General features: G+C 45.0%; 1 protein-coding gene across 1 annotated transcript in view; it reads right to left on the bottom strand.

Moving 5' to 3' along the window:
- The window catches only part of arhgap22a (Rho GTPase activating protein 22a), a gene marked incomplete at both ends in the record, with an annotated part of 38911 nt that overhangs the window by 3526 nt on the left and 12279 nt on the right, over positions 1-23106 (bottom strand). Inside the window, 7 exons of the mRNA XM_079511934.1 lie at positions 1024-2107; positions 2450-2571; positions 4784-4857; positions 4996-5128; positions 5728-5944; positions 8471-8599; positions 16504-16591. Coding sequence (XP_079368060.1) covers positions 1024-2107; positions 2450-2571; positions 4784-4857; positions 4996-5128; positions 5728-5944; positions 8471-8599; positions 16504-16591 — 1847 coding nt within the window. The remainder of the gene's footprint in view (positions 1-1023; positions 2108-2449; positions 2572-4783; positions 4858-4995; positions 5129-5727; positions 5945-8470; positions 8600-16503; positions 16592-23106) is intronic.

Genomic DNA, 23106 nt, shown 5'->3' with positions numbered 1-23106 from the left:
GACAAGAGACGACTTCCTAAATAGATTGACAGTGACGTCAATCAATTTATCCAATGAAAGAGTTGATCAAATGCTATTTTCTTGTTCATCCTTGTTAAAATGTACAACCATGGGCCATGTGATAAATAAATGATGCCCCAGCAGTAGTCGTTGCCTCAGTATCCAACCTCAGGCAGGCTGCATCAGCAACATTCAGTATTTATATGCTCTCCCAGAACAATAAATACTCACCCAGGGCACTGCGCTTTTCTAAAGCAACACACATTGATATCCCTTATTACTCGGCCCCGGTTGAATGCTTGTTATTTTTGAATAATGACCGCTGAACTCAATAACAGACCGCTATCTAATGAAAGGGCTCACAGCACCTGCTCATATCGAAGGGCGCTGCTTGATTTCGTGCCGTATCCGACATGGTAAACAAACGCACAATTAGAGCTTTACAGCTAAACATTGCTGCCGAGAATGTTTTTGAAAACCTTTGAAGCGAAAAATACACGATGCTGTAACCGAATATTGATTCTAGTTTACACTTCCTGTAGCACTGACCGGACACACCTGACGTAAATTAATGGAGCTTTCATTTACCGTAAACAATGAACTCCATCCTTGTTGTTGTTGTTACTTCTGGGTCAATTTATTAACTTCTTTATAACGTAGCCGTGTATTGACCCATTAAAACAGGGAAAGCATCTGTGTCGATCTTTGCGTTGACTATTCAAAATGTGCAGATATACAAGCTTGGATATACAAGGAAAACCTTGAAAGTTTGAGAAGTACTGGCATTTGTAGAATCAGCCTCAGGTCTTTATATAGTGGGATAAGCGAGATAATCAATGGGGGGGAGCAAGTCATTATTGAGAAATAAACCCCTTCAGGGTGATGAAGACTGTCGGCATTTATTTCTCAATAATGACCTGCTCCCCATTGATTATCCCTCACTTATCTAATCTCAAGTGCAGACACTACAGCTTGGTGTAAAGGTGCTGCTATGACGAGGCTGCGGCCGTGATGAGCTCTTACTTGCGAATGCAGGTCTCATAGCTTATCCTCTGCTTCTTCATCTCCTGCTTCAGCTCAAACGCCAGGTCGCTGGCGTGGTCGTTGGTCCCCGACGATGACACTTGACCCGTGTCATTATCGCTCGGAGTGTCGGTCTCGGTGCCAGTGGCGACGCAGCCGCCAGAGCTCTTCTCCTGGGCGTCTGTGCCGTCCCCCGCGGCGTCCGAGTCGGCTGGTCTCTCGTCCTCCCCTCCCGACCCCCGATCCCCCTCCTTGTCCTCCGCCGCTGGATCGGCCAGCGATATCTCGAAGGTGCTCCAGAGGCCGGACGTGTCGGCGGGCAAGCTCAGGCTGGAGGGAGCGCCGGTGACGTTGTCGTAGGCAGACAGCCTGTGCGACTGGAGGAGGGCCCGGTGGGAGAGCGGGGGCGAGTCTTTATTCTGGGAGGAGTCTCGGAGCGACAGGGCGTGGTGGTGCACGCCCGTCTCCTTCAGGGACAGCGTGGAGTCCTTGAGTCTCTCCCCGGATGAGGCGGTGCGTCGGTGAGCGCGCAGGGACGACAGGCCGTTCATCAGCCAGTTCCCCCCGTGTCCGCTCGCCGATGACACGTCCCCCGCCGAGCCTCCCATCCTCCCCACCTTGGCCGCGCCCCCGCCGGGACCCCCCTTCAAGGAGCACCGCCACGAGGGCAACGCCTTGGACTGCTTGCTCGGGCTGAGGAGGGCCGCGCCGCCGCCGCCGCTCCCGGCTTTCACCTCGCTTTTCCCGTCCGCCACCTTCGCCTTATTGGGCTTTCCTTCCGTCTGACTCTCGTCTTCCTTCTCCGGGACTCTGGCGGCGGTCGGTTCCGAGTGGTTGGCGTCCGGACAAGGATCGGACGACTGCGGGGTCTCTTTCTGGGGTTCAGCGGGGGGACAGGCAGGGGCTGCTGGGCTAGAGGTTTCAGGGTCAGTGTCGTCCTGAGCGACCCACTCCACTTTGCCCCGATCTGCCACCAGGCCCTGGTGGTTCTGGGTCTTGACCTCCGGTTGGGGTTCTTCTCTGTGGTAGAGGCGGCAGTGTTCGCTGATGAGCACCGTCATCAGGTGCTGCACGTGGGAGCTTCCTGCATGGCCACCAGGCAAAGAAAACAACAAGACATTGCACACAGATAAGTGTAAAACCTTTGGGAGCCCGGGCTCGAACTGGGAACCTCACTGTTTTTCCCATCCGGCAACTCTACCGGCCACTCTAACCCTGCGCCACTGCCGCAAAGGGTAACAGAAAAAGTACACTGTCGGCTATCTTATTCCTGAACATTTGCCTATACTGACAGAAACAAAGGTGCTGCAATTTTAGCTGAATGTTTGCCTATAGATTCTGACATGCACAGAATATAGAATCTAGCGTTCATGTGGGATTCATCTCTTGACTCATTGTGAAATATAATTGTGTGCAAATGATTTACCCTCCATCATGGTGACCGGATCCTCCACTCTGGGCCGCAGGATGTTGGGTCCAAACACAGTGGCCAGGTTCTGAACACTCATCTTGTTCTCGTCGGAGTGGCTCTGAACCTCGTCCAGAAACCTGCGCAAAAGCAAATGTCAAAGCAAGAGAAACCCCACGTCCTCCTCCCAATGGTGGCCTTCGTTGCCAAGTCGGTCTACATTTGAAGAATTAAATACCGATCCCCGAACTCTGAAAAATGGGACCCAGTGCCTCCCTGCTTGGCACTCAGCGCCAAGGGTTGGATTGGGGGTAAATCCCTGTGACATACTAGCGTCATGTCCAGGGGGTGTACTTGTACATCACGCTACAGAAACAGATAGGCTCCTGCCCTATGGGCCTCATGGCTCAGCAAGGCTTACTTACTTACTTAGCACCAATTGTGTTAACTAATTGTTGCTGTCAGGCAGGAAACTCCAATTCTCCAATTCTCTTTTTAAATTTTGTATTCATTTGTGCAAGAATGTCACTCAAAAATAGCAAGAAAAAATAAAGTTAACCCATTTGACCTGAGATCAGATTCTAAAAATGTCTTCTAAATCCTGACAGTTTTCTGAAAAAGCTATGTTTCTGTCAGCCATTCTTCGTGCTATGAGCTTGTAGATCTGCTATTTTTCAATAGCTAAAGCATAACATAATGCTAACACCAAAAGGGGTTCCCGCCCAAAATGGGTTAAGAGCGTGTACTGTAGATCTGCTATTTCTGCTACTGTATATTGCTAAAGCTTGAAATGAAAGTTTGTGTCTGTGGAATCTTTTAAATATTGAACCAATGTTCAATATTGGTTGTGACTAATACAATTTGCTTGTGACTAATAAAATAACTACTTTGGATCCAAAACAGTTTCTTTTTTTTTCGTTTCCTGAAAAAGTACGGTTTTGGACATCGTCTCTGTCGGGTTCAACCCTCAAAACCTCCAAAACTGTTACTTTTCAGGATTCAAATTCAAAATTAGAAAAAGGTTTCGATGCTTTTGTGTGATGCTGTAGTATGGTCAAGTTTTGAAGGTTACAAAAAACAATGACGCTGATGCCATTATGAATCTGTCTCTCATGAGTCATCTCATCATGCTGCCATTGTGTGAGCTGCCAGGGTGGACTCAGCTGTCTTGTGATGTCTTCAGAATTCGAACAACGCTGATGTCTGATATTAATAGCATGGTTGATGCCGAGGAGACGCACGCACGCTATCGACTCCTACGCAGTCAATCAGTGACGTGTCTTACATCCTCTGATGACAGCGTGATGGGCCAAACAGGGACGCTTTCCGTCCTACTTGATCATACTACAGCGTAGCAGATCTTGGGCGACGCGCTTCGTGCTGGTGGATCTGCTACTTTTTGCTATTTTTTAATTCGAAAACCTGAAAAGTAAAAGGTTTTGGACACATGAGGTTTCCACCCGACAGAGACGATTTGAATTTGCCAGTGGACCCCCATTTGAAAAGATTTTTGTGCCAGGGAAGGGAAGGGAGGGGACCACCATAAAAGTAGATTTGTCAACATGTTTCGAAAATAGCCCCAAACAAATCTAATATAGGTCTTACGTATTTAAACAATCCCTCATTTTGCTGGGGAGTGGGGACCCAGTGGGACCCCTGGAGGTCCTTGCACCCCACTTTGAGAACCAGTGCTTTACAGCAAGAATACACTCCGCTGCTGTTACACTGGCGCTGTCATGTCATGTACTTTTGTTTGAGTGGTGCAACCACTCCAAGGAACAGCAATGTCCGTGTTAACCTATGTGACTACAGTATGTGACTGTGTGTGGCTATGTGACTATGAGTAGCAGTAGGGGCAAAAGTGGCGCTGTTGTGCCAGAAACAGAGAGAGAGAGATAGTGCTGCACTGTTGCCTGCTAATTAGAGAGAGAGAGGGAGAGGGGGAGAGGGGAGTTGCACCACTCAGTTCACACGGGTGTGATTTTGTGTAACACCCAGGAATCAAACCGAGGTCTCCCGCGTGGAAAGCCAACATCTTAACCACTAAGCCAAAGGGATATCCCCATCCTCATCAGGCTGAGGTTGTGAGCCACTCTGCTACACTCACCCCCCTTTTGACTTCCTCTCACGGGGACACCTGGGAATCGAACCCAGGTCTCCCGCGTGTCAATCCAACATCTTAACCACTAATCCAAAAGGCAAATTGCCTATGTCTCAGGGGAGATATTAGACTTTTAAGGCCATCTGGCTGAGGCTGTGAGCCCCTCTGCTGCATCTGCACACAACTCATTTGATCGTGTTTTTTTGCAATGTGTCGATGCACAGTATATACTGTGTGTATTCCCTACTTACTTGCATGTGTATTTCAGAAGGTTGTAGTTGACCTGAGGAAGGGCCTCCACTTGTTTACCGAGCTCTACGATACCCTTCAGAAAACAATGACGAGAAAAAAGAGACGGAAATTAGCATTTAGGTGGGAAGACAGTAAAGAGCTATAGGGCAGAGTGAATTGATAGGCAGTTGGAGTAGTAGTTATAGGGAATTATGCATAGAGATATGGTTACCATTTCCTTGTCCTTGAGGAGTAGCTGAGCACAGGAGAGGAACTGTGTGTATTTGGAGAAAGGGATTATGGGCTCGGGCAACTCCCGTATGTACAACTTTAGCAGCGACGCCACCGTGTGGACATCTGTGGTACTGTACGAGAAGGTGAAGGCCAACGTCACAACATATACACAAGATGTGTTTCATTAAAAGGTAGGAAAAGCATGTTTTTTTTTTAACTAAAAAGATTAAATCACTATACTCTGATAGTAATTATTGATATAGTGTTTGTTCAGTAACAGCTGGGTCTCCCTGTCTCCCCAGCTCTTTAACGAACAGAACATTTATTTTCTGCCAAACAGGAGAGCGTATACCCATTTGTCAGTTTCATTTGTATAGTGTTCGAATTTCAATTTTGAGTTACAGACCGTAAGGGTCTATTTGGTTCCATTTGTACACTCTCAGAGTTAGAGACCGTAGGGGTCCATTTGGTTCCATTTGTACACTCTCAGAGTTAGAGACCGTAGGGGTCCATTTGGTTCCATTTGTATCAGAGTTAGAGACAGTAGGGGTCCATTTGGTTCCATTTGTACACTCTTTACAGTGTTTACAGACTGTAAGGGTCCATTTGGTTCCATTTGTACACTCTTTACAGTGTTTACAGACTGTAAGGGTCCATTTGGTTCCATTTGTACACTCTTTACAGTGTTTACAGACCGTAAAGGGTCAAATGAACCCTCGGGACCTCGTACCTGTCGAACACGGGCTTCTCGCCGCGGTCGAACGCGTCCTGCAGCTCTCGCACGTGATTGGTCTGCCCCGGGGCCCTGAAGAGCCCCTCCTCCTGCAGGCCCTGCTCCCGTAATAAGAGCACACACTGCTCCACCAGCACGGGCACCGGCCTCTGTGGGGCGCCACACTGGCCTCCCTCACACGCCATAGTCTCCTCCAGGTGCTGCCCGAAGATACCTGCACGCACACACGCATACACACACGCATACACACACGCACGCACGCGCACGCACGCACGCACGCACGCACGCACGCACGCACGCACGCATACTATGTAAGTATACTTGAGCAAAAGGAAACCTATTTACTTCCCACAGCTGTATTTTAAGCCCTGGGGGAGGTACTTCTCTATCAGGATATATTATAGATTCATGCTATAAGACAAAGAATCCTGGGTGTTTTGTGCCGATACACACTTAATGCCCCAGTCAGAAAATGACTAAAATATGAGTCTCTCTGACTGTTCTAAGCCAAACAGTCTATTCATAGACGCGGGACAAGTCATTAGTCAATATATGGTTCACTAGCGCCTTCCGGTGTAACGTACCTTAGGGTTATTTTTATCACCATGTCATATCGTCTCTGTCGGGTGGAAACCTCATATCTCCAAAAGTGTTACTTTTCACGATTCAAATTCAAAAGCATCAAATGTTCTGATGGTTTATTAGTGTGACGCCGGCTGTAGTATGATCACGTCGGGCGTTCATTTGCGGAAAAAACCAACAAAAAACCCCACAAAACACTAGAATATGGAGATACGTTTTCTGCCCGACAGCAACGACATTATGTGCACTGTCCCAGCTTTTTCTTACATAACCGAATCTTAACCCATTCAGGCCTGACGTCGAAATTTAAAAAAATGTCTTCTAAATCATTTCAATTTTCTGAAAGATTTGAGGCACATTTTAACGATTTTTCAAAAATAGCAGACCTACAAGTTCATAGCGCGGCACTCGGTGCCGCGCTATGAGCTTGTAGATCTGCTATTTTTCAATAGCAAAATTATAACATAATGTATGTAACACCAAAGGGGACTCCCGCTCAAAATGGGTTAAAGCCTCCCCCTTTTCTATAGAAGACATTGTTGAAGGGGATATTTTTATAAACCCTATTTTTAGATTTACATTTGGAACCCAAAACAAATTATTTGGGTGAGTGTAAAATTTTTTTTGGAAATGGTCCATTCGTTTCCTGTCTGGAGGGAGGGGCAAGGTGTTTTTTGTTTGGTTTTGTTCGCCATAGGCTTACATTCTTATATCCATCTGAAAACACTATTCCAGTGGTCTCCATGGGGGGGGGGAAACTAACACAAAAAACAAAGTCAAAATAAATTATAAAAACGCAGCAAAAAAGCCCCCGGGGCATAGTTCCATCAAGATTATCTCTGCTGTCTGGCAGAAACCATCAAACTCAAAAATGTTCATTTTTCAGGAAATTAAAATAATAATAATAATAATAATATATTTATATTTATATAGTTTTCTTCATTTCCTGTAAAAAAATAAAAATAAAATAATAATTATATATATATATATATATATATATATATATATATATATTTAAATATAAGGTTTTCTTTCTTACATTTCCTGTAATATATATATATATATATATATATATATATATATATATATATATTACAGGAAATGAAGAAAACCTTATATTCTTTTACAGGAAATCACTGCCCCATCAAAGTTGATATTGTGACTTCATATAATGTCAATTACTTGCATGAGAGGAGGTGGAGTTACCTGGTTTAGTCAGAAGCACTTTTTATTACTTTTCATTGGTTCCATTTTTTTTAACCAACACACAGATGTAAAGGGTGTTCAATAGCATTGATTCATAAAAAAAATTTAAAAACAAAAAAATGAGTTAGCTGGTTTCTCTCGGCCAGCAATCTTTCCACCCAGCCCTTGTTTTTTTGTCCTTAATGATCTAAAAATAGGGCTCAGGTAAAAACAAAATACTCCCTTAAAAGGAGAATTACAGACCAGCACTTTTTTTCTTTTTACCGTAATCTGATATTATATCCAACAAACAGTGGTAGAGGCCAAAAAACAACATTCAGAGCAGACCGCACGTACCTCAGAGTATGCACGCTGTGTCTTAGGCCTTGTTACAGAAGATGCCGCTTAAAAACAAGTGCTCAATCCTTTGCATGTATGTGTATGTGTGCGCATGCATGCATGTGTGTGTATGTGTGCGCATGCATGCATGTGTGTGCCGGAAGGCTTGCCTGTGCTAGTGCATACTGTGCTGTATATTGCTTTGTTTATACTTTGTCATACGACAGTGGTCAGCGGTTTGGGAAAACAGCAGATCAACAGAGCTTGTACAGTAGATCTGCTCAAAGCTAAGTATCGCTAAGTATCTTCTGAGAAAACAACCCGTTGTGATTTTGTAGATCGGCTATATTTTCATAGAATGTTCAGTCCAGTTGTAGAGAAGCTAGGCTGCTAAGCTAGGGCATTGGTTCTAAAAGTGGGGTCCTTGGAGAGGTTCCAGGGGAACCCCCAGCAAAATGTGTTAATTCAACATAATTTTAACCACCACCATATTTGATATGTCGTCTATTGAAAAAATATAAATGTTTACGTTTCGTAACATAAATCTACTCTTCCGGCGGTAAATAGCAGCTATACAAGCTCGCAGCTTGCATCTCGAAAGTGTTTGAATAATATATTTGAACCCCAGTCGTACCTCCCCCCAGCGGGGCCCATATGGCTCTGCGTATGGTCCTGACCCAGTCCTCCATGTCGCTCTGGGAGGTGGCCATCAGCAGGAAGGTCTCGTGGCTCATCCCGGTGCGGTCCTTCTCCCCACCTCCACCTAGAACAACACAGCCAACCAGATTATCAACATAACCATCACCATAAAACCACACTTATACATGAAGGGATCAATACGATAATGCCAAATAGACACACCACGTTATGTTGTAGAGTGGCTACCAGAAAGGTCACCGGTTTGCCAATATTGCTCGGATTGCCCTGTCTATGTATCGAAGACAAAGGGCCCCATCTTGTGTCAGCGAGGCCGTAATTTGGGGATTTAGCATTGCGTAAGAGGCGTTCCCCTATAAAAATTGCTATCTTGTATACCCTAGCCTAAATCCCCAAACACCTCCGCTATAGCCAATACATTATGCATAGGAGTGATTTGTGGAGAATTAACCCATTTTTGGGCGGGAACCCCTTTTGGTGTTAGCATTATGTTATGCTTTAGCTATTGAAAAATAGCAGATCTACAAGCTCATAGCGCGCCACCGAGTGGCGCGCTATGAGCTTGTAGGTCTGCTATTTTTGAAAAATCGAAGAACGAATAGCTTTTTCAGAAAACTGTCAGGATGTATAAGACATTTTTAGAATCTGATCTCAGGTCAAAATGGGTTAAGACAGAACGAGACCTCTGAGCTGTGAATGTTCTGCAACATTGTGTGTCGAGGCAGCTCCATCTCAGGAGCGCCTTCTTAGTTCTACCAAACGGAATTCACATTGCGGGTGGTTTGAGGAGGCGCTTTCCGCTGCCCGAAACTTGTGTGGGCAAGATAGCAAATTTCAAGGAAAGCGCATCAACGCACCCACGAACACACCTCCAACCACAAAATATAGCAGTCGGCGCTGAATGCAAAAAAAAGGAAATCTCCCTCCATCAAGCCTATACTCCCTTTCCTTGTGGTTCTCCATTTTCATGTCAATGTTTTCAATGTCTTTGGCCACAGACCACTATCAGACAAAATGTTGTGAAAGGGACACGCATAAGAGAAGGTTTGTGATGTTATTATTATTTTTTTTAAATAGGCTACGTAATTCTTTATTAGCAAATGTAGGTGGGAATGCCCTGAACCTCAGACTCTACTCCAACCAGTGATTTTACATAAGCGTATTAGCTCAGGCAGAACTCTGCGATACAGGGAGACTCCGCCAGTATACTTCCTGTGATGGGGGAACACAGCTTGTTGCTGCACTGTGACATTTCAGTCAGGCATTGATTACACATAATGACATGCATTCACTTTATGGACACTCTGTTAATCCATTTTGGGCGGGAACCCCTTTTGGTGTTTTAAGCATTATGTTATACTTTAGCTATTGAAAAATAGCAGATCTACAAGCTCGTAGCGCGGCACCGAGTGCCGCGCTACGAGCTTGCAGGTCTGCTATTTTTGAAAAATCGTGAAAATGTGGCCCAAATGTTTGAATATATTCTTTCACAGAGGCTTCTGAGGGGTTCCTGAAACAACATATTTTCAGATGGGGGTCGGCGGCCAATTACATACATTTTTGGGAGTCCTTGACATGAAATTGTTTGAGAACGACATAGGGTTTTTCAGAAAACGTCAGGATTTAGAAGACATTAATCGTCCTCAGGTCTAAATGGGTTAACCTTTCGCTTTTGAGCGTGCAAGCAGCACATCATCGATGTCGGGGAAGAAACCTCTTATCTCCATACTTTCCCTAAATCAACGCCCCTACTTGATCATACTACAGCTCAGTTTTGAGATTGTAGACCCTCTACACAAGTATATGAATCCTGATAAGTAACCGTTTGGGACATATGAGATTTCCACCCGAGACGATACACTGTATTCGTTTCAGATGGAGGGGAAAGCGCTAAAGCTGCCATTTTCCGATCAGAATCTTTTGAGAGAGATTGAAATGAAACGGCTTGGTATCGGCCCATATCCATTATCCGCAATCCCTCCGAAATATGTCGGCCTCGACAAATCCACGTTGAATAACCTGGATATAAACTCAAAGACATCAGCTGCTCTACATAGATTTGGATATGATGACAGCACATTCCCCACATAATAGGCTATACAGTAAAATCCTCGATGCTAAAGCAGCAATATGTAACTTGTATTGATGATTTTTTTTGTTTAGTAGTGTTAGTGTATGTTAATACAATATAACTTTATTTTGTATTTTGTCTCTCCGCACTTCTATTGAGACATTTAGATTGAGTCAAAGGTCATGTCTCACCTACACACATGATCCGACACGAATTCTGACCTGATGGTCAAGATTCAATGTATCCCCTGAGCAAGCAGCTCAACAGCTCAACTGTAAAAATGTCAGCACTTGTGCAGGAAACCAGGTCCAAATCCGTGGTAGAACAGGAAAGTTGCGTAGTGCTGCTTATTATGCATTTTGTCGCTGTCAATGCTATTGAACACTCTTTACGTCTGTGTGTTGGTTAAAAAAACATATTGAACCAATACCGAAAAGTATTAAAAAGTACTAAAAAGCCCTTCGGACAAAACCTCTTAACTCCATTGGACCATTGGAACTTTCTGCTAAAGCAGCTAACTCCACCTCCTCTCATGCAAGTAATTGACAATATAAAGTCACAATACCAACTTTGATGAGGCAGTATGGCATTGTTTTAAAAATATAAGGTTTTCTTCATTCAAGTACATTTTGAAAAATAAACATGTTGGAGTTAGGTGGTTTCTTCCCAACAGCAGAGATTTGTAACTCTGAGAGTGAACAAATGTCTCATGTATTCACTTTCATAATGTAAACGTCAGAATGTAAACGTCTCATGTATTCACTTTCAGAATGCACGGCACACATCGAAGGAACCCGCATTTACAGTTATTACACAGCAGCAGCAGCAGCAGCAGCAGTGTGCTGTGGTGCATTGTGGGTTATTGTGGGTGTGTGAAATGACCCAGAAAGAGTGTGTCTGTCCCTGTGGACCAACCCACTGACTGACTGCACCAAACCTCTCATTCACTGTGCGGAGTGTGTGTGCTCTCTATGTCAACCGTGTTTTACTAAGACGGAAAGATAACAGAATGGACGATGAAAAACACAGTATACGTTAAAAAAATAAAATAACCTATTAACGCTGAGGCAGATTCTACAAATGCGTTCTAAATCAGTATAGTTTGTGCCGGATTTGTGCCAAGGACCCCCGAATTGATACGTATATTTGGCCGCGGACCCCATGTGAAAATGTTTTGTGCCAGCAAGGGACTCCCAGAAGAGAAGATTTGTGTTAAAAAAATCAAAAATATATAAAAAAAAAAAAAAAAGTTCAAAAACAGGCTAACAGCAGAAAACAAGCTTGCAGCGCGGAACACAGTGAGCTTGTTATTTTTGAGAACCACCGTGTTGTTCTAAATACGTGTTTCTGAAAAACCTATGTTGACCAATTCTATATATTCTAATAGATAAAATCTAAAATGACACAATGCTTTCCCGCTTTTAATGGGTTTAGAACAATGAAGAGAGAAAAAGCACTACCAATGAAATCCAACATAGATTAAAATAATACAATAAAATAAACATGGCAAAATATCCCTGGTACCCATTCTCTCCCTCCCCTTGCTTCTCAATGCATATTGTATGACAATATAGGGTTGCAATGGAAAATAAAAGGGACACTTTGTGAGCATAATAATGGACAGTTGACCACACTGTCCTTTCTCCAACCATCACCATTTTTCTATCTCGACTTTTTTTTTGTCACACTATCGCTCTCTCTCCCCCACCCTCCCCCATCCAAGGTGATACTGGACAACGCTTCACACCTCTATGGAGACACTTTCACACCCACACACACATTCACACTCTCACATCACAACTGTGCACACGCACACAAGCGTACTCACACACACACACAAGCGTGCGCACACAGACACAAGTGTACGCGCACACAGACACAAGCGCGCACACACAGACAAGCACGCGCACACAGACAAGCACGCACACAGACAAGCGCACACACCACACACACAGACAAGCGCGCACACACACACACACACACACACACACACACACACACACACACACACACACACACACACACACACACACACACACACACACACACACACACACACACACACACACACACACACACACACACACACACACACACACACACACACACACACACACACACACACACACACACACACACACACACACACACACACACACACACACACACACACACAGCTTCCCCAGGGTTAGGATGGTGTTATTTCTTTACAGGTACAGTAGTAGAACCTGCTGACAGTGCAACTGAACGGGGCTCTGCTTTCCCAGCATGCATCATTTCCCCACAAAGTTCCTATAGTGATCATCTCCGCTGTAGCTGTTAACTGTATTGACATTTATGTGGTTCATAACATAACAGCTGACTCTCTCTCTCTCTCTCTGTGTTTGTGTGTGTGTGTGTGTGTGTGTGTGTGTGTGTGTGTGTGTGTGTGTGTGTGTGTGAGAGAGTGTGTGTGTGAGTGTAATTGTTGAAAGATAGTAAAGATGCACTTTGTCTCCTATTCGGAATGTGTGCACGTGCATGTGCACGCATGTGTGTGTGTGTGTGTGTGTGCACGTGTGTGCGCGTACATGTATTACTATATTTGTGAGGGCCAAAATGTCCTGCTGCTCCTCACAAGGGAAGTGGTTATTTTGTGGGTTTAAAAAAATAAAAGAATCTTCAGAATTAAGCTTAATACAATTACGAGGAGATTCAGGTTAGGGTTAGATTTATGTCTGATTCCGACTTAGTTTACTTAGTGTGTGTGTGCGTGCGTTTGTGTGTTCTTGTGCGTGTGCAGTGTGTCAGTGAGGCTCAACAGACACCTTTTCTTTAGTGATTTATTACCACGGAGGTTCTTCAAAGCAAAGACTAGCAGCGGGGGAGGGGGGGGGGGGTTGCAGCGTGCTGACTTTGTCCCACACCGAGTGGTTATGAATATTGTGTCCACACCAGGGTTGCCACCAAGCATCCTGTGGAAAACGGATCGTTTTCCTTATGCTATCAAGACCTGAAGCAAGATTCTATATCTATACACATGCCTTTAGTTCTGAATCAGTGGTTCACACACAAACAACAGAACAGCACAAGCTCGCAGCGCGAAGTGACGTCGTATACTGTAAGCTTGTATATCTGCTATTTTGGAATAGCCAACGTGAAAACCTAAAATGACACAGATGATTTCCTGGTTTTAATAATGGGTTATTTGGAAACTAAAAAAAATATATATATAAAAAAAAAATATATATATATATATATAATGTTTAAAATATTTTGAATATATCTTTTTTTACATCAATCTTCTCTTCTGGGGGTCACTGGCACAAGACATTTTCAGGGGGGGGGGGGGGGGGGGGCGGGGGGGAGGTTTGAGAACCACTTGTTCTATAACCGCTCAAGATGGAGTGAGAGAGAACATAAAACCCAGAGTGATGCAGCATCGCTGCGGTTTATTCTGCACAATGTCTCCCCCCCCCCCCCCCACCACCACCTCGTCAATAATTTAAAAGCTCAGAAAGACTTACGCCCACCATTAACGGAGTCCTCAGCAGCCCTAAGGAAGGACTCCCAGGGTTTTTAGTGAGATTGCAACAACAGCCTTGTTGGCCAATGTTGTAGCTCTTTCTGGCAGGCAAGGCAGGCAGGCAGGCAGCACCACCAGCGGGTTCAAGATGCACACGCAGCCAGGTGACACGGAGGAGGGCTCTGAAACTGTGCCACTAGTGTTTTAGTGTTTTAGTGTTTAGAGTCCTTGACTCGTCTCGAGTCCACATTTTCATTTACTCACCCTTAATTAGACTTGTACTACTCGCCCTTACTTTGACTTGGACTTGACTCTGTCTCGGCCCAAGGGACACAGGACTCTTCCCCCACCGGGTCCACTCGAGTCACGAGTCACTACATTGCAATGACTATACCCATATTATGAGGTCAGCCCATTCACATTAACATTCTAAGAGAGCTGTCTGGCGCTTATAGACAACCATCTTGTTAAGTAATGGAGTGTAGCTGACGCGCATGCCTGCTCTCGCTGTGTTTGCTGCACCCATGAAATGAGACAAAAGAAGAAAAAAATGATCTGGTTCTCGATCTTACCTCCCGTCGGTCTCGGTTTTCGACTCGGACTCGACCCCCTCCCACACCCGGTCTTGACTCTGACTCCCCCAGCCACTGTCTACAGGTACGTTCTCTTCCATAACCATCCACCCGAATATCAAAAGGTAGGGTAAGTGATTTTCTTTGGTTAAATAGCTCTATATTCTGATTGTACTCATTGGTTTGCTGTAGATAGTGTTTACTGTTCAGTGACAGGAGTCTCCATGTCTCTCCAGCTCTTTATTAACGCATTTAGGCCCGACGTAAAAAAAAAAAAAAAAGTCTTCTACATCTTGACAGTTTTCTGAAATACCTATGTTTCTGTATCATTGGTGTTCAATATTTCATGTCAAGGACCCCCAGAATGATGTGTATTTGGCCACCGACCCCAATTTGAAAATATGTTGTTCCAGGTTTTCCCATTTCACAATTTTTTTAAAATAGCAGATCTACAAGCTCGTAGCGCGCCACTCGGTGGCGCGCTATGAGCTTGTAGATCTGCTATTTTTCAATAGCTAAAGTATAACATAACATAATGCTTAAAACATCAAAAGGGGTTCCCGCCCAGAATGGGTTAAACAGAAAATGCACTTTTCAGGGCGGGATACCAATTGTATCAGTCAGGATACAGATTAAAGAAGTGAAATAGGAAGTGATGACACAATGAAACGAGCAGACACAATGGGAACTGCATGGAACACTATATAAAACGATCTGATAAATGGGTACTCTCTCCTACTTGGCTGAAAGTACATACAAGTTTCACCCACCTGAAAACGTATTCTCTGCTTTGTTTTAACCAAAATATATATATATATCACTTAGCCTGCCTTTAATGTCTGTCTGAGAGAAATATCTACTGTAGAAGCCCACCTCGGTCTGACTATTTGTTTAACTCAAATTACTTGCTACCGTTTCTTTTGTTTGCTTTTAGGACGACTCCGGGGAGTTTGGGTGGCTCCTAAAAGAGGGTTCACGCATGCTCTACTGTACTGTACTGTACAGTATGCTGTCCTGACCATGACCAGGCCTAGTGCCGACCCCACGCATGTCAACAGCAGGATGAATCAAGCCATTGTTGGGACGTCCGGGACACATACTGTAAGGACAGACAGCCTGGGACGCACGGCTGTTACACCTCATGTTATGAAGCATGGGCCTGTGTGACAGCCTGGGACACACAGCTGTTACACCTCATGTTATGAAGCATGGGCCTGTGTGACAGCCTGGGACACACAGCTGTTACACCTCATGTTATGAAGCATGGGCCTGTGTGTGACAGCCTGGGACACACAGCTGTTACACCTCATGTTATGAAGCATGGGCCTGTGTGACAGCCTGGGACACACAGCTGTTACACCTCATGTTATGAAGCATGGGCCTGTGTGTGACAGCCTGGGACACACAGCTGTTACACCTCATGTTATGAAGCATGGGCCTGTGTGTGACAGCCTGGGACACACAGCTGTTACACCTCATGTTATGAAGCATGGGCCTGTGTGTGACAGCCTGGGACACACAGCTGTTACACCTCATGTTATGAAGCATGGGCCTGTGTGTGACAGCCTGGGACACACAGCTGTTACACCTCATGTTATGAAGCATGGGCCTGTGTGACAGCCTGGGACACACAGCTGTTACACCTCATGTTATGAAGCATGGGCCTGTGTGACAGCCTGGGACACACAGCTGTTACACCTCATGTTATGAAGCATGGGTCTGTGTGTGACAGCCTGGGACACACAGCTGCCTTTTGCAGGCCCAGTCTTCCCTTTCATCTCACTGTATGTCTGTCCCGCACGCACGCACGCACGCACGCACGCACGCACGCACGCACGCACGCACGCGCCTACTGAACATACCTGGAAGGATCTCAAAAAGATGGCGGCTATGTTCCTCCTGGTTGGCTGGCAGCTCGTTGACCTGACTGCCTTGGAGAGGGATACAGCCCTGGTGGGAGGGGGGAGAGAGAGAGAGAGAGAGAGAGAGAGAGAGAGAGAGAGAGAGAGAGAGAGAGAGAGCAAAATATAACAAATATTTGAAAAGAATGTTGAGGCAAGATTATTTTATAGAAATCAGTCAAGATTCTTGACATTTCTAAAATCTGGAATATATAACACAAGTCGTGTATGGGCTATGGGGGTAGGGTCCCTGGCACAACATATTTTCAGATGGGGGTCTGCAACCAACACGTTAATTTGGGGGGGGGGGGGGGGTCCTTGACATGAAGTTTGAGAACCATAGACCATAGACGACAGACAGACAGACATGGCACCGAGGTACGTAGTATTCGACGGCCAAGCGACATTCGGTCGGGACATCCAAATCAATTAGTGCTTCTCGGGGTACGGGACGTGTACTGCATGTTAAACATTATCAGCTCTCTCTCTCTGGGCATCGCTCCAAAGTACAGGAAGGTATAATGATGATGGAGAGAGGGATGAGTCAGGCAAACATTCCTCCATCTCTTCATCATCCCTCGCTCCAGTACGGTACAGTATTATGCCTCCTTCCATCGTCTACTTGCATTACTGATCCGTCCCACATAAGACAGGGGTGGAAGGTCGCCCTGCTGAGTGCTCTGACTGACTGAAAACACAGTGGGGGCAGCAGAAGGGGCAGCTAGTTACTACAGTTGAAACACAGTGAGGGCAGCTAGTTACTACAGTGAAAACACAGTGAGGGCAGCTAGTTACTACAGTGAAAACACAGTGAGGGCAGCTAGTTACTACAGTGAAAACACAGTGAGGGCAGCTAGTTACTACAGTGAAAACACAGTGAGGGCAGCTAGTTACTACAGTGAAAACACAGTGAGGGCAGCTAGTTACTACAGTGAAAACACAGTGAGGGCAGCTAGTTACTACAGTGAAAACACAGTGGGGGCAGCTAGTTACTACAGTGAAAACACAGTGAGGGCAGCAGAAGGGGCAGCTAGTTACTACAGTGAAAACACAGTGGGGGCAGCTAGTTACTACAGTGAAAACACAGTGAGGGCAGCTAGTTACTACAGTGAAAACACAGTGGGGGCAGCTAGTTACTACAGTGAAAACACAGTGGGGGCAGCTAGTTACTACAGTGAAAACACAGTGAGGGCAGCAGAAGGGGCAGCTAGTTACTACAGTGAAAACACAGTGAGGGCAGCTAGTTACTACAGTGAAAACACAGTGAGGGCAGCTAGTTACTACAGTGAAAACACAGCGAGGGCAGCAGAAGGGGCAGCTAGTTACTACAGTGAAAACACAGTGAGGGCAGCTAGTTACTACAGTGAAAACACAGTGAGGGCAGCAGAAGGAGCAGCTAGTTACTACAGTGAAAACACAGAGAGGTCAGCTAGTTACTACAGTGAAAACACAGTGAGGGCAGCTAGTTACTACAGTGAAAACACAGTGAGGGCAGCTAGTTACTACAGTGAAAACACAGTGAGGGCAGCTAGTTACTACAGTGGAAACACAGTGAGGGCAGCAGAAGGGGCAGCTAGTTACTACAGTGAAAACACAGTGAGTGCAGCAGAAGGGGCAGCTAGTTACTACAGTGAAAACACAGAGGGGTCAGCTAGTTACTACAGTGAAAACACAGTGAGGGCAGCTAGTTACTACAGTGAAAACACAGTGGGGGCAGCTAGTTACTACAGTGATAACACAGTGAGGGCAGCTAGTTACTACAGTGAAAACACAGTGAGGGCAGCTAGTTACTACAGTGAAAACACAGTGAGTGCAGCAGAAGGGGCAGCTAGTTACTACAGTGAAAACACAGAGGGGTCAGCTAGTTACTACAGTGATAACACAGTGAGGGCAGCTAGTTACTACAGTGATAACACAGTGAGGGCAGCTAGTTACTACAGTGAAAACACAGTGAGGGCAGCTAGTTACTACAGTGAAAACACAGTGAGTGCAGCAGAAGGGGCAGCTAGTTACTACAGTGAAAACACAGAGGGGTCAGCTAGTTACTACAGTGAAAACACAGTGAGGGCAGCTAGTTACTACAGTGAAAACACAGAGGGGTCAGCTAGTTACTACAGTGATAACACAGTGAGGGCAGCTAGTTACTACAGTGAAAACACAGTGAGGGCAGCTAGTTACTACAGTGAAAACACAGTGAGGGCAGCTAGTTACTACAGTGGAAACACAGTGAGGGCAGCTAGTTACTACAGTGAAAACACAGTGAGGGCAGCTAGTTACTACAGTGAAAACACAGAGGGGTCAGCTAGTTACTACAGTGATAACACAGTGAGGGCAGCTAGTTACTACAGTGAAAACACAGTGAGGGCAGCTAGTTACTACAGTGAAAACACAGTGGGGGCAGCTAGTTACTACAGTGAAAACACAGTGAGGTCAGCTAGTTACTACAGTGAAAACACAGTGGGGGCAGCTAGTTACTACAGTGGAAACACAGTGAGGGCAGCTAGTTACTACAGTGAAAACACAGTGAGGGCAGCTAGTTACTACAGTGAAAACACAGTGAGGTCAGCTAGTTACTACAGTGAAAACACAGTGAGGTCAGCTAGTTACTACAGTGAAAACACAGTGGGGGCAGCTAGTTACTACAGTGAAAACACAGTGGGGGCAGCTAGTTACTACAGTGGAAACACAGTGAGGGCAGCTAGTTACTAGTGAAAACACAGTGGGGGCAGCTAGTTACTACAGTGAAAACACAGTGGGGGCAGCTAGTCACTACAGTGAAAACACAGTGGGGGCAGGAGAAGGGGCAGCTAGTTACTACAGTGAAAACACAGTGAGGGCAGCAGAAGGGGCAGCTAGTTACTACAGTGAAAACACAGTGAGGGCAGCAGAAGGGGCAGCTAGTTACTACAGTGAAAACACAGTGGGGGCAGCTAGTTACTACAGTGAAAACACAGTGAGGGCAGCTAGTTACTACAGTGAAAACACAGTGAGGGCAGCTAGTTACTACAGTGAAAACACAGTGAGGGCAGCTAGTTACTACAGTGAAAACACAGTGAGGGCAGCTAGTTACTACAGTGAAAACACAGTGAGGGCAGCTAGTTACTACAGTACAGTGAAAACTCCTTTGTGTCTGAGACAGGACTGACTACTAAAACTCAACATGGGCCTCTGTCCAGTGGCCCCAACCAACAAGTGACAGCCAGGAAACAAAGAAAACATTTCAAAAACACACACAAGGTGAGTATTCTACGTGTTTTTAGCAATACCACATCTTTGCATTCATAAAATATATCGTACTGACAAAAACATGCACCCCTGTCAAGTGTATATAGCTCAATTGGAGTCCTCCACCTATAAAAAGGAGCCATGAGTCAGGTGTGACTCTTTTGAGCATAGACATAGACACTTCCGGCTCTGGGGTGAATGCTCTCAAGGGAGGGCAAGCTTCTGCGTTGGTGGTGCTTCACAGAAACTTCCATGTGTGTCACAGAGCGGATGTTGGGGTCGGACAAGCCAGAGCCATAGAGTAGGACAGAGTTACGACAACTCCGTTCACTTCATGCAGGGGCCAGTCTCTTCTACAAAGAAAAAGGGACAAACCGGAAGTTTACGCAATGCGTTAAAGTCTATGGGGCTCGTGCAAGTACATGAATCACGAGACCAGGCCGTTTTCTGCCCCCTCAATGTCGTAACTCGTAACCTTATTCAATGGCTCTGTGACAAGTCCCGGGAAAAGATGCGCTGTGATTGGCCAGTAGTCACTTGAGTGACAGCATGGCGTAGTGTGCACCGAGTGTCCCAGAGTGTAAATTGTTCCGGCCTCCCGTCAACACACATGGCTCCGCTCCAACGAACTGCAGCGGCACATGAGGCATCTATTGTTTTTAATGATAATAATTAGAGATGTCCCAATACTGTATCGCAGGGGTTCTCAACCCGTGGGTCGCGACCCCTCGGGGGGTCGCCAAATTATTTTAGGGGGTCCCCAAATTATTTAAAAAAAAAAAAATTTATTTTCACGATTTTTCAAAAATAGCAGACCTACAAGCTCGTAGCGCGCCACTCGGTGGCGCGCTATGAGCTTGTAGATCTGCTATTTTTCAATAGCTAAATTATAACATAATGCTTAAAACACCAAAAGGGGTTCCCGCCCAAAATGGGTTAAGGTTATTGTAGCAGTCAATTTATATTGGGGGTCGGGAGGGGGCGGGGCGGGGGTCCCGAGACATTGCCAAAGCATTTCCGGGGGTCCCCGGCCAAAAAGGTTGAGAACCCCTGCTGTATCGGGTCATATCGGTATCGGCAAATATGCCAGTCTAACCACCAAATCCGATCCGACACAAGGGTAAGGGGTTGACACTATGGCAGGTAAATGAAATGTTGAGACATGTGGAGTTTTCTTTGGAGTTGCCCAAACTGCAAAATGCACATTTGAGTGAGGAGTTTGCTATAAACACAACATATATATAGCTAGATAGGTATAAACACAACATGAGATAACGACGGTATCGATATTCGGTATCGGCTAACACAGAAATTGAGGTATCGGGATCGGATCGGAAGTGAAAAAAGTGTATCGAGACATCCCTAATAATAATGATATTTAAACTGTTTGAAATGAATGAAGACTGCGTTTGTTTCTACCAACCAATTATGTGTCGTTTGTAAAATGAAATGAATATGTAATGAAAGTTAAACTGTATGAACTGGGTCAAATATACATACTGTATAGTACCAACTCTGAATACCAACTAGTATTGTTTGGTGTTGACCATGCAGGCTGTGAGAAAATGTATGAAGATCAACAAAAAGACTCTATTCTATTTTCTCTGGCATTTAATTCCATCCGAGTCCATCTAATGTTTTGCTTTCTTTGTTTTTATCTTTCATGCTTATAATGATGTTCCTGTGAAGGCTGTGATCACGTCGACATTTCTCACATTGTGTTTATTGCTTGTTCTGTTTTGCTTCCGATTTGTACAGCACTTTGGTCAGTCTTGGTTGTTTTAATCCATTGAGACCTGGAACGCATCCATGTCACGTTAGCGTTTAACCACATTAACCATTAACCCATTTTGGGGCGGGAACCCCTTTTGGTGTTTTAAACATTGTTATTTAGCTATTGAAAAATGGCAGATCTACAAGCTCATAGCGCGCCACTAACTTGTAGGTCTGCTATTTTTTGAAAAATCGTTAAAATGTGCCTCAAATCTTTCCGAAAATTGTCATGATTTAGAAAACTTTTTTTTTTTAATTTCGACGTCAGGCCTGAATGGATTAAACATGCTCTATAAATAAAGTTTGATTTGATTTGATTTGAAAAAAGGTTATGGAGAATATGATAGTAATAGGAATGTTGATGAAATGAGTAGTAATATGGTAAACAGAAATATAACTGAACATGTGAGGCTCAAAGCGTCAAGTGGGAAAGCAGTCCGAGGGGGGCAGCTATAGTTACTTACCCCCTTCAAGGACCCCCCGGGGGTCCCCGAACCCCACTCTGAGAACCATGGTACTTCCATGGAAGCAGTCCGAGGGGGGCAGCTATAGTTACTTACCCCCTTCAAGGACCCCCCGGGGGTCCCCGAACCCCACTCTGAGAACCATGGTACTTCCATGGAAGCAGTCCGAGGGGGGCAGCTATAGTTACTTACCCCCTTCAAGGACCCCCCGGGGGTCCCCGAACCCCACTCTGAGAACCATGGTACTTCCATGGAAGCAGTCCGAGGGGGGCAGCTATAGTTACTTACCCCCTTCAAGGACCCCCCGGGGGTCCCCGAACCCCACTCTGAGAACCATGGTACTTCCATGGAACATGCACTATTCTTATGTAACGATAATTCAACATGAGTTCAGCTCTAGCCCTGAATGAATGTGCACACATTTCTGGGCTCAAAAATAGAAAATAATGTATCATAGCTGTCTTCTTTTCCCTGGAGAACAGCATATATTCTGTCGCTTGTTTGGGGGGGTGGGGGGCAGAAACCTTGTATCTCCATACTTAAACTTTTTTCCTTCTCATAAATGAACGCCCTACTTTGTGGCACAAGAGTCATGCCATGCACAATCTTGCAAAAATAGAAGATTAATTTCCCATCTCGTTTGTACATACAGTATAGTGCACTTTATATTTGTCGATGACATGTATTATTCCCCAGGACTTATTTTTTGTATGTTTTCCGAGTAATAAAATATTCAATCTATCAATCCATCAGTCAGGCATTTCCTACAAAGTACCCATTTTGGACATACAAGGTTTCAGTGTAGCGTACTGTATGTTGTACCAGTGCCTTGGTTTCATCCTGGTCCTGGTCCGGTGGTTCCCAAAAAAACTGGTTAAAATAGCAGATGTATTTTTAGTATTTCTAACTTGAAATTCATGATTTGTGTGTGTGTGTGTGTGTGTGTGTGTGTGTGTGTGTGTGTGTGTGTTTTTAGGAATATTTTTAGAATAAAAAAACCAAACATAGTATTAGTAATTCAAAACAAAACAAAGGGACCAATAAAAATGGGTCCACGGCCCACAAATGGGTCCCGACCCAGTGTTTGGGAACCAGCAGATAG

Source organism: Electrona antarctica (genome assembly GCF_951216825.1).
Source record: "Electrona antarctica genome assembly, chromosome: 10".
NCBI lineage: Eukaryota > Metazoa > Chordata > Actinopteri > Myctophiformes > Myctophidae > Electrona > Electrona antarctica.
The sequence above is the reverse complement of the archived record's forward strand: the minus strand, read 5'-3'. Positions and strand labels throughout refer to the sequence as shown.